This window comes from Falco naumanni, chromosome 11 (assembly GCF_017639655.2).
Source record: "Falco naumanni isolate bFalNau1 chromosome 11, bFalNau1.pat, whole genome shotgun sequence".
Classification (NCBI taxonomy): domain Eukaryota; kingdom Metazoa; phylum Chordata; class Aves; order Falconiformes; family Falconidae; genus Falco; species Falco naumanni.
The window spans coordinates 27,707,665-27,720,390 of record NC_054064.1 but is presented as its reverse complement, the minus strand read 5'-3'; the positions used below and the strand labels follow the sequence as shown (position 1 = coordinate 27,720,390).

The 12,726-nt window shown below is 39.6% G+C and overlaps 1 protein-coding gene across 1 annotated transcript in view; it reads left to right on the top strand.

The window, feature by feature from the left end:
* FAF1 (Fas associated factor 1) overlaps positions 1-12,726 on the top strand; it is a 171,369-nt gene that overhangs the window by 141,836 nt on the left and 16,807 nt on the right. Inside the window, exons 16-17 of the mRNA XM_040611322.1 lie at positions 8,166-8,246; positions 8,613-8,690. Of these exons, the coding sequence (XP_040467256.1) occupies positions 8,166-8,246; positions 8,613-8,690 (159 nt within the window). The remainder of the gene's footprint in view (positions 1-8,165; positions 8,247-8,612; positions 8,691-12,726) is intronic.

The following is a 12,726-nucleotide window of genomic DNA, read 5'->3' as shown; positions in this document are numbered from 1 at the left end:
GAGAGAGAGCTGGAAACACTTGTAACTGACTCATTAATGCTTTCATGCTGTTAGTTTATGCAGCTGAACTTCTCCACTTTGCATTTTTAACTTGCATGCACATGAAAGCTTCCAACACAGCTGTTGCATAATTCTGTTTAGACAGCATGTTTTGCAGTGCCCTCTGATGGTTATTTCGGTGCAGGATGACTGTTACCACTGCTAGCTAATGGTACAGGTGCTTGCCTGAACAGCTACAGCCAGCTTAGGGTGTCGCTTTACTGTCAGCTCCCTGTCACTGGTCATCGACTGATGGTGTAGGCAGGATGCTCAGAACAACATCACCAACTTATCTCACCTGAGAGAAGTGAGTCACTTCATTAGCTGGTGGTAATAGTCCAGCTAGCAAAATCCTGTGCTTTTGTATCCATGTATTAGTAAAATTTACTGGTATAACCTCATAAAGTTTAATCAGGCAAATTTGGGGCATATTTCTAGAATGTCGAGCACTAAAATACCACCATTTAACCATCAATTTGATTTAATTTTTAGAATTGTGTGTTTCATTAAGCTTTTTCTTACATACTCTCCGAAGAAATACCTTAAAAACATTGCGATGCGTATGTGTACTCATAGTAATCCAGCGTACCTGTCCTGAGGTACAGTGGTCTCTGTAATGTAGGCACCTATTTTCTCTCCCAAACTTTCTTAAAGGGAGATCGGTCTGCTGTCCTGTTCTTTCCCCTGCCCCTCCAAGGCTTCTGGATCGATCATGAACCACTGGGCCTTCTGCTTGCTGCCTGTCAGCTGTGTTGACCAGGTGACATTTTGGAAATCTCCTGCCCCTTTTGGGCTGCACTGTTGACATGCCATTCTAGATACGTGGTCTGGCTGTTGTGCTGTCCGTTTTTATGCATTTGTTACTTAAATTGCCATAGTAACAAGCCACAGATAATAAATTACAATCAGCAGTGTGCTGACATTGTGCTCACGTGGCACTTCTGATGAGAAGTGGCCAGTGGATAATTAAACGATGGGTTTGGTGGCACCAACAGCGGCAAGGCCAGTTGGCCAGGCTACAGGCACCCTGGTCAGTGCAGCCAGGTCTAGGCTATGAAGTCCAGCCTCAGGCTCTGTGTGCAGAATTACTCCAAGGCTACACTAATGATTTCATACATCTGATGGACATACTTGTCTAACAATGTTTGCTCCTCTGGCCCGCACTACAAATGTTGATGCCTCAACTACTGCTCAGGCAGCAGGGTTGGGCATCTTTGCAAAGAGGAAACAAGGAGTCTACGGAGTCTCTCCTGTAAGCAAAAGAGGGTATCTCAGAGCAGGGACAACCGGCCCCTGCCACCGTGGATTGAGGTGTGAACTGAGATTTTTTGGGGGGGCCTGACTGAAAAGAGCGCGTAGTGTCAGTTCCTCTTAAGTGTCAATGCCTGGTGCTAGTCTTAAGAAAACAAATAATAATTGTAAAATATCATATGCCCTGGAATGTCCACTTATAAACGCCTTGTTAGCTAGCTTGCTTCAATTGCATAGTTAAATAATCATCCCAGCGTGGCATGATGGGCCTCAGTAGATCCAAGTTAGTTCCTTTGTGAGATTAATGTGAAGAGATACGTGATTAAATCCTGGCATTACAGCCCAACACACCTGTTCTGGGCCGATCCTAAACATTTTTTCTCCATCGCCCGAGGAGGAGGCTTCTCAAAGGATTACAGTAACACTTTTTGACAAGCTTATACAGGGTGGAGTTTCCATGTAATGACAGGGCTTATTTGATGATGTCTCAGTAATGCATTCTTTTTATTTTTGCTGTCAACATTTATTACTGTAGAAGCATTGACTGTTACACAGCTGGTCCAACTTGTCCACATTTAAGTAACAGTAGGTCTCTCATCGTGTTTATTTTTGTCGTTACGCAACACTAGCGCTCCTGCTCTTGGATTAGACTTGAAGGTGGAATTGTAATACCTACAGTTGATTCAAAAACCTTCTTATTTTTACAAATACCAATTAAGGCCTTCACTTTAAACTGTATCTGCTGACACACTGTTCTTTAGTGTGAGAGAGGTATACTTAATTTTTAAACTGGAAAAACTGTTGTAAACAGACTCTGAAGATAAGCTATAGAAAAATGTAAGCCTGTGGAGTCACCACATTTGCTGTCTGATCTTAGGTGACATCTCTTCTTCCTAGTTACTGCTGCATTGTGAGGAAAATGTAGGTCCTTCCTGACCAATATCTGGATGGAAATTCTAAAAATTATGTAAAAGAAAACAAAACCTCCCAAACAGCAACATAAATTCACTTCCTTTACCCTGCCACAGCTCTTTGTGAAAGTATGTTTGCATGTCCATCCCAGCTCTCTTGTGGTAGATGGGGCTTTGCTGACCAAGTGTTATTTTCATAACTTTGTAGTAAGAAGCCTGGTATCACCACCTTTTCTTCCTCTTCTGCCTCACTGCTGTCAAATGTAAGGGGTTTCCTTCTTTTTTTTTTTTTTTATATGATAATTTAACAGATTTAGCTTCCAACACTTTTTCTCTTTTTTCTTCCAAAGATATTTCCCACAGCCACAAAAGAAGCTAAAGAGGATTGGTCCTAGGACATTCTCCTAATCTGTGGGCTGCTCATCTTTTCCTCCTTCAGATCAGTTGCTTTTCTCCACTCCTCAGCTGCAGTTACGCTTTGCAGGTAGAGGATGGGCTAAGCGCTTCCATCAGCTGTGCAGGAGACCCCTGCAATTGCCGTTTTCACTGAAGCTCACGTTAAAATCAGTAGAAATTAGCCATCCGTATACCTTTGATAATCTGTGTTCCAGCTAACACTGCCATGTGTATCATAGTATATGGTACTTGCACGACAAGAGGTTATGAGAATAAATACATGAAATTCATTAAAATCCAAAGCGCATAAGCCTTATGGTGATGACAGCCACCTAACAAAGATTGTGATTTAACCCCTCCAAAAAAATCCAATTAGCACATTTACTAATTATTACTAGTTATAACTAATTAAACTACAGTAATCAAAATGTATTTGATTAAATTTTCCAATTTTGTATTTGTAATATGATAGCACCCCAAACGATAGGTTTCCCATTGTGCACTTCACTGCACAGATGCGCCAGCAGATACAAGTGCCACTTTCAAGAGTTTATGGCATATTTTGAACTTTGACAAGATGCAAGGTAATGACAGAGGAAAGAAAGAAAATAAAATTAAAATATCTTTAGTTCATGCGGCTTTTTGGCTACACGTGTTGATGGCCTTGGTCGCTGAATATTGCCTTAGTTTCTTTTAATAAACAGCAGCTTTCCCTGCTGTACAGCCCAGTTGGTTAGGTGTTGTAGCAGAACTGGCTGGCTCATTCCCCATGGAAAGTCACTGCAAGACTGCTTCTTGAAGGTTTGGGGTTTGGTTTTTTTCTTGTCACTTGAGGTATTTCCCAAAAATCAGTATCTGGAACTGGACTCTCAGCCTTCGATACAGGCAGGCATGATCCCTCCAGTGGTTCTGCCTTGTTCTGCCTCCTTGCCCTGCCCCGTCCTGCCTCCCCATCTGTGGTTCTGCCACTGGAGGAGTGTTCGTGTGCTTCATCTTCATCGTTCTCATATGCCTAACACATTCTGTGTAGTTTTTCCTTCCATATACTCCCCATCATGTATGTTTAAGTTATACAACGTGCAAGTCTGTCATCTTGGTGAGTCAAATTAATGCCTGTCTTGCACTGGTTTGTTTGGACAAAGGGGTGTTTCTCTTTAACGCTCCCATGAATAGCCTGAAGCATTTGCAGATTTTAATTTCAGGAGTGGTTCAGTTAAATGAACTGTCTTTCAGATAAGCATTCAGCATTTGTAAATACATGTGCTTTTTTCTTCCCTCTCCCTTCCCCCTCCCCCATCTTATAACAGCCATTTACTCACTGATGTTCTGAGAAATGTTTTCTGCTCGTGGTTACCTGCTGAACTTCTGTTTCATCCAGTTTTATTTTACAGTAAAACTGATCCCAAACAGCAATAGTTAATAAAGTATAACACATCTCCCTGAGACAAATGAGGTGCAAAGCTGATTCCTGGAGCAAAATCATTAAATCCTACCTTCCTAAACAACAACAATAAATAAAAAAAGTCTAGAAGGGTCAGTGCTGACTTGTCCAGCAAAAGATCTCACCAAATAGTCAAATGTATTGTGTATTTTTTTTTCCCCTGTAGAATATGCAGGAGAAGGGGGCGTTGCTGTCCTAAATGCAGCCAGGAATCCCTCTTTTCCATCATCCTGCCTCTGAAAATGCCTGCTATTAGCTGCTTTTGGGGGTAACTTCAACAAATGGTTTAGGGAATAATTATTGGAGAGAGTGACATGAAATTTCTTCTTAACCTTACATGGAAGTTTTTCTTAGTCTTGTAGCTCTGGATACTACTTAAGAGGAGGTTTCATCTGGTTAGTTGTAACTACTTCATGAATAAAAGTGTTTGCTATTTTTGTTATGACTTTGAATCTGTAATATGTATGATAGCAAAGAAATCCATGGCTGAAGAATATATTCTGTGGATAATAAAGTATCAGTTTTCAATTAAACAATGCCCCCCCTCTTGTTGCGTTGTCAAAACTGGAAAGCAGAGACCTGTGACTTCCTCCCTTAAGGAGCAAAGGAGAGTTGTCTCCATCTCATGCCAAAACCCCTTGGATGTGGATGGGGTTTCACACCACTGATCAGTCGCTGCTGTGGAATTCCGAAATGCCATGTAACCCCTGCTTCTGATAAAGGCTTTTGAAGTGACCCGGGATAAGCTGTTGTCTGTTCTTGGTTTCTTGAAAAGTTTGGCAACCTTGCCTTCGTTGCAAAAGCCTTGCGGAGATGCGCTTACTGATGTTCAGTCGATGCTGTGGTTTCTGTAGGCTTTAACAGGAAAGTTGTCAGCTACCTCAAATTTTGTTGATGGAGAATTTTTTTTATTAATTAATTAATTTTAATTAATGATTAGTGGTATGACTGTGCTATTTTTCTTCATTTGCTCTTTGTTAGTACAGTGCAAGATTCTCTTCAAAATATTTTCTTCTGCTTTTCCTGTCCCTATTATGAATTTTCTTTTGTTGCCTTCTGGTGAACTTGAGTCATCCTCATACTTTCCATGGTTTCTCTAGAGGAAAAGATGACTAAAATAACAAACTGCATTACAAAAAGGAGAACTGCTTTATCTAACGTTTAAAATTTGTCTAAGTGTAACTCTGAATCAGAGAATATTACAATTTTGCCATAATCTCCATAGAGGAGGCGGTTCCTGTCGAGTGTGAGCAAAATCAACAAAACGCAGAAGTAGGTGCAAAAAGACATTTCATAGGGTTACATCTGCTTCTTACCTAAAGAAATGTGGGTGCCAGATTTGTTTTTAAGGTCTGTTTCAGTAAGAACAGTATTGTTTCAATGCGGTATAAAGCTCAGTGGCATGGTCATTTACGTTAGATGTGGCTCACATATTTCCGTGAGGACCAGGCAGTCATGCGTAGTAATTCTTCACATTCCTGACATCTTTTTCATAATCCACTTTTAGGATGATGATAACTGTGATGAATAGGGAGGAAATATTTTTTTTTCTTAAATGCCTGGAATTCATGTTTCAATTCTAGTTGTAGAATGTATAGCGTCGGTATTCTTTGCAGTTATCACTGAATTATATAATTTAATCCTATTTCAAAAATTCTTCAGTGACGCTCTCTGTAGGTAAATGAATCCTATGCTCATCACAAGTAGCTTCTAACAACTTCCTGGGGGTTCCTAGACAGTTTGTAAATTGTAAAATAAAAGCCAGTACTCAATTTCTTATAACTCTGGTTAGTATATCGTTTTTAAGTGAGTTTTAACTATGTTTATAAATTTTTAATTTTTACTTTTTGAGGGTTGGTTTTGGTTTGGAATGGAGTTGTTTTTGTAAACTAAAGTAACTGTATATTAATTGCTAGCAATCTTTGAAGAAAAGAGCCTGTAGTTAAATAGTTGCATCTGGTGTTTCAGCTTTCGAGCATTAGTGGACTTCTGCGGCCTTTGAAATCCAATTAGTGTGTGAAGTTAGGTGTGGTATATGAAGTTGCAAACCATGAAAGTTAAATAAGTTATCTCTGAAATAATTATGAATATTGTTTTTAATGCTTGTCCTCTCACAGATTACCTGAAGTCATCTTCCTATAGTAAGATAATTTAGGAAGAGAGTTTTCGTTCTCACCATTCTAAAATAAATTTACTGTATGCTTGCGGGAAGTCTCAGCATAGACGGTACAACATTTTTTCCTTTACTGCAACTCTCCATTTATGAAAAGAGTTGGGAAAACCTCTGTGTATTCAAGAAGCTTTCCTCATTTTTGGATAATGTAAAAATCAGGCTGTTTAATTATTTCAACACCTCGTCTTCTCAGAAATGGGCTATTAATGTAGACAGTTTCTGCTGTCAGGTTTGAGTTAAGTTATGAAGATGTTCCGTGAGCATGGCACACAAAGCTTATCAAGGTCCAAGGAAGCCAGGAAGGGGAAGAGGTTATTCCGCGGTTATTGTTCTTTTTACGTTTTGTAAGAATTACTTGCACTTGTGAACAAAGTGATGGTTTCGCTATCTTCTGTGAATGAAATTTAGGACACACTGATTGTAGAATAATCTTGGGTCCTGTTTCTATAAGGAAGAAGAATTTCCTCTAAAAAGATCTTGTTACTTTCCAACTGGAGGTTGTGTACTGTTTCCTGCAATTTGTCCTTTCTTCTTGTGGTTGCATGCTACTGCAGAGCTTTTTAACCACTAATGTGTTAGTTTTGTCTGAGGAACATCTTGGCATGTTTGCATGACATGATAATAACAGTTAACCTGTGCTCCTCCCACTTAAAAATGAGTTTTTGCCGAATAGTGAAGTACTGGGGAGGAGACTGATCACGTTGCAAAAATTATTCCTTTATGTGGAATAAACCTTGCAGATGAATGGGAAAATAAACGTAATTCTTAAAGAAGCAACAGCTAGTAGCTTCCAATTTCTATGAAATACAGGGGACAGATTACCCCAGTGCAAGTGCTATGTTACTGGTAGCTACGGGTGACCTACCAGCAGTCTCTCAGCTAAATCTTACTGGTTTTTGTAGGGACCAGTGCAGCCTCTGCAGGGCTCTCTTGGGCAGATTATTAGATGTGAGAGGAGTAAGCACAGGGGAGCAGCAGCTGTCTCTGGCTCCCGAGGCAGAGTAGGATGCTATTGATTATACACTTGGCTTTCTCAGACATCACCCCAGTGCTGTTCCAGCTTTTGGGGATACCCACTTCTTGATCCTCCACCGCGTGGATGATGCCTCGCTTTGTTCTTTGCCTATTGTTAGTAAACCTTTATTTCTTTGTGCTGTGGTCATTAATAAAACACTCTGCTAGGTTTGCTGGTTTGAAGTTGGCATGATAACCTCAAGTTTCTTGTCTGCCTGCATCTGTCCATTTGAGATGCTTCCGAGCAGGACTTGCTACTTTCCCATCTTTGTATAACATTCCATACTGTGAATTGAGGCCGCTGGATGACACTTCATAGTGATGACCCCGGACAGACCCTGCTGAGCCTGCTGAGGGTGCTTTTCCCAAGGAAGGCCCTGGGAGCAGCCCTTCTCCGGCAGGACACGCCATTACCTGTCACCAGTCTGAGCAGAGAGCAAATTAAAATCCAGCCTCATCCTCTAAATCATGGTCTGTTCTTCCCTATTACGTGACCATCCAAACTGTCGGCTGCAGGAGCGCAATCCTCCACGGCACCAGCCCACCCACACCCCCGGTGACCCCCTCCCCACGTGGCAGGCATGGGAGGAGGCTGCACCCTCCCAGGGTCTGCGCCGGCCATGGCCCCAGCAAAGATGGCAGGGCAGAGAGCCTTGGTGCCAGATCCAGCCTGCCGGCCAAATCCCTTACATGGTAATCGAAACAGAGCTGTAGGTAAGTCGTAATTTTTCAAGTCATAATTTTTAAAGCCAAGGCCGCCCTTGAGGCTTTTCTGAACTCATTGCCCCTAGCAGGAGTCAGGTGAGTAAGGCAGTCCAATACTTTGAAGTCACTGGGGTTAAAGAGTGCTGGTGAACAGAAAGATACAGATCCACTGGTTCACTATTTGCTGATATTTTTTGTTTTCTTGTCTCTTTTCTTTTTCTTTTTCTTTCTTTAGGATGAACGTGAAGCCAGAGAAAATGTGAAGAGAGAGCAGGATGAAGCGTACCGCATCTCGCTGGAGGCTGACCGAGCGAAGGTCTGTGCGGCGTGAAGTGATGGCGTGAATGTCGGGCTGGGAACCTCTCCACAGCGGGTGGAATCTCTGGCGCAGAGGACTGTCTGCCTTTGGTCCTTCTGTTTCAGATGAGATGGCTGCTGCAGGAGTCGTTACTGCCCTCAGGGGTTGTAAAATGGCACTGGGTACAGTCACCGGGAGTAGACTTGACTGCATCTTCTTGCTAAAGCAGTCCTGGCCCCACTTAATAATAGAAGTTGGGGAAGGAATGACAGGAAAAGATCACTTAATAAATATCCTATTTCTTATAGTAATTTCTACAGAAAAGTTGAGAAGTTCTGTGGAAAGCGAGGTGATACATGTGTGATTGCTGTTTGTGTTTATTAGAGGGAAGCGCAAGAGAGAGAAATGGCAGAGCAGTTTCGCTTGGAACAAATTCGGAAAGAACAGGAGGAAGAACGTGAGGTGGGATGTTTTACCTTTTCTGACAGCTTTTTGGATTCATTTTGGAAGCTTTATGGACACTGCAATTTTCATTCAATACACATAGAAACTTCAAAGTATACTTTTTATATGAACATCAACCTGGTTTTCAATTAATTTCTTACCACATATATATAAAACAGTGCAGCTAAATCATTTTCATCCACTCTTTTAATAGCTTTTCTGTTCTAGCATCTGGGTCACATTTACATCATTTTGGTCTCAATTACAGCCAGGTATGGATAGACCTGCTAACAGGAGGTTCATGAAATGAGTTCCATAAATGGTGGAATCATTGGGAACCTCTAACCTTTTTTTCTGCAGGCACTCCTTTTAAAAATACAATACTGTGAAGCCCTTTCATTTCTTCTAGGAAGTAGCACAAAGCCTAGCAGTAGTTCTGATCAAACAAGTTGCCATATTTAATTTAGGGGACACAACACTTAAAAAAAAAAAAAAATGAAGAAAAGAAAATCTAAAATCTAGAAAATTGGATTAATGGTACATTTTTAAATTTTTACACAATCTTCTACAGAATCTTCCACAGAATGAAGATTGTGTTTAAATGAACACTTTACATCTCTAGGCCTATACAAGAAAATAGAAATCATGTGCTGTAAAGAGTGCTGTTCCTTGAACTCTGTTATTTTGTAGATTCTCTTAATTTTGTAGATTCTGAGGGTCCCAGTGCCTCTCAGAGGTGGCTCCTGCAGCCCCTTTCAGGATCTAGGCTAGCTCCTGTCCCAGCTGCCTGTCTATGTAGATACTTAGACAAGTACATAAAGCATCATGTACACGAATATACTTGTATTAGTGACTTCCTCTTTTTCACCTCCTGGCAAATAGAAAATGTGGTGAAAATGCTGGGGTACAGCCCTGACTCTGTCCCTGAAGTCCCATCACATTTCAAAGGACAGGTATCATTAAAATATTTCCATCTGTTCTGTAAAGTTCTTGAAATATAAGTCCTTACAGACCTGCTGTGAGACACAGCTGATACTAGAAAAAGGACTTTGAAACCCTTGGATAAAATTTTCAAAATAAAACTGATACTCAAATATAAATATCTTGATTAAAATCACAGTTGTTGTCCTTAGACTTCTAGGCCTATAAGATTCTGTGAGCAAGTGGCTAATGAATACAAAACTATATCCACATCCCTAGTGAATATATGTTTGCTGAGTATGTTTCCACTATGATATCAAATGTAAATGAAATATAAATATTGGAAGTATTTATTCATTTATATAAAGGATCAGGGTTCCAATATTTTTGGTGGACCTAATGTAACTTCTTTGCTTTGACTCTTACTTATGGAGATTGGAAATTTGGAATTATATTCTCATGTAATTCTTCACTTAGTTAAAGTCCTTGGAACTCATGGAATCTTGAGAAATCACAGCCTTGCGTATCCCCCCCGATACGTGACTTAAAAGTATACTTGACATTTCAGTCTTGTGTACTTTGCTGATATATGAAAAGAACGAATTATACAACTGCAAAAAAGTTGGCTATGAACACATTTATTATTCCCTGAGATAAATCCAATAAACAAACTTATGAGCAATGCATTTGCGATTTTTTTTTTTTTTTTGACCAAGATAATTGCATTAAAAAAACTGAACCATTTAAGCACTCAAGAACCTTTTAAACGGTACTGCTGTTGTAAATACTAAACTCAGTTTGACCAGCAGTATTGAATGGTTTGGGAAAGATGCAGTTCGCATCTTTCTTATCCTGCAGTATCTGATGACATATTTAGCTCCTGTTGTTAACGTAAGCCGAGGAAGGAAGCTAAAACACAACTGAAGGAGCAGTGTACAAAACCAGACTGTGAGAATTGTGTCAATAATTGTAAGATGGCAATTCTGTGAGGTTAATAGCAATGGAACGTAAATCAGTGCTGTAGCAGTAACAGACCGTTAAGCCATCAGCTCACACTCAGAATCAAGTAAGAATATCTTTTTCTTTAAGTAATTTTGCATGCATAGAAACAATAATTACTTCTGCTTTACTATATCTGCTCCTGAACCTTTTCTGATACCTTGGCCTTCTGGAAATTGTTTTCTTACTGGTCCATGTTATCAAAATATAGCTGGGCTTCCCTGTTTTAATGTAGAGTGCAGTAATGAAAAGAATAGGATCTGTTTGCGCAGTAGAACAAAAGGGATTTTAACAATAATGTTTACTAACACTCCCCATTTTCAAGTATACAGATTACTTATACTGAATTGTTCTGCAACAGTGTTTACTTACAGAAGTGACTTTACGTTCAGTTTGTATATTTAAAATCTGACTATTGAGCTATTCACATACTGAACATCTTTTTATCAACACACTGGAATTGCTTGTTCAGGTTCAAGAGTTTTTAATGTGATCCATCACATCATTGTTTTCTGGCTTGGTTTGCTGGTACAGAATATCCATTGTAAATTGCCATTTTATTTTTAAGCCTTGGAGAATAGTTACTTTGGGGAGCGACGCACTCTTTGCACAAAGAAAAGAGCTCTAATGAGCTACTGTTGTTTATTTTTCTATAATATAATTGATTGGGTTCAGTAAATAATGTAGCATCTGTTGTTATACTGTGTGGGGAAATGTCAAAACAGAAAGATAGTAAGCAGGTGGTTGAGAATAGAGAGAAAATTAAAATAGAATCTATTTAAAATATAATCTCATAGTAGATGAGCAAAAATGAACTCAAGTTCTATGTATAAATATTTATACTGAGATATAATTTGCTTAGAGGTTCGTGTGTAAGAAGTAGCCTGTTTAAAAGCCTTTGTCATCTTCCTTCTGCCCAGTCCTTTCTCTTTAATGTAATCACCCTCCATCAGTTTCTGTTACTAAATGACCTTGGGGGGGGGTTCAAAGGCACAAATAGCAACTGTGTATCTTGACCGTTCCTTGGAAATTGGGGTAAATCCGTGCCTGACTGCCTCTTCAGTTTGAAAAACTGTCTTGTAGGTATATTTTGGGGGAGGCCGTATGATCATGCTGCTTCTTCCATTCCTCAGCATTCTCATTAGCTGCTGCCTTAAGTGAGGTGATACCATAACAAGGCTGCTTTCTAAGTATGATCTAATTTTTAATAGGTGCCAGTGCCCGTCCATGAGTACCGACAGCACTCAGGACCCTCGAATATGAAGCCCATCTTGTTCAGCTGTCTTCATATTAGGCATCATTTAAAAAAAAAAAAAAAAATATGATCAAAGTATTACTGTTGTAGTAGCTCCCAGAGGCAGAGGACAGAAAATGCGGACTTGGTTCCTGCCCCTAAGATCGTGAATCAGTAGGATACACAATATTAGCAGGAAGACAATCGTACACATTTTTGGATGTGTAATGTCATTGCAGTTTTGGGACTGATTTCATCGTGCAAGCTGTCGCAGAAAATGTGCACACCTAAGCTTGGAACCATCTTCCTGCAAATCATAATAATTCCTTGCTTTAAATCTTAAAGCTCCCATTTCTGTTCTCCCAGTTTTCTTCTTTGACCATTCCTACTTTTATATGTACTCTGTGTATCTAATGTACCTTTGTGATATTTTTAACTACATCTTTTAACAGCATTCTGGTTTGTTATAGTAAATCTCCACATATATTTCTTTTTACTCTGAACTGCCACTAAGGGTCTTGTCTTTGCTGCAAATGGTCAATTACTCTGTGCAAGAGGAAGGCAATTTGATAAATGCATTTAAAGAAATATTTTTACTGCCTTTTAATTTATACCCTTTAAGGAAGCAATTGGCCACTTGACAATTATTCTCTCATTCAAATTTTTTCCAAGGCTTTCTGCCAAATGATTAAATTACTTTCCCCATCGTGCATTAACTGTAGACCTAATAATATGTGTTATAAAGAAGGATTTATTTTAATTAGTTGTCTGGTGGGCTGTTATTAAGGAATGAATAAAAATGATTTTGTCATTGAGATATAAAGCACAGCTATGGCTGTGGAGTACTGTGGCACACCTTGAAGTTCTAGAAGAAAAAAAAAAAAGCTTTCTGTCATCATC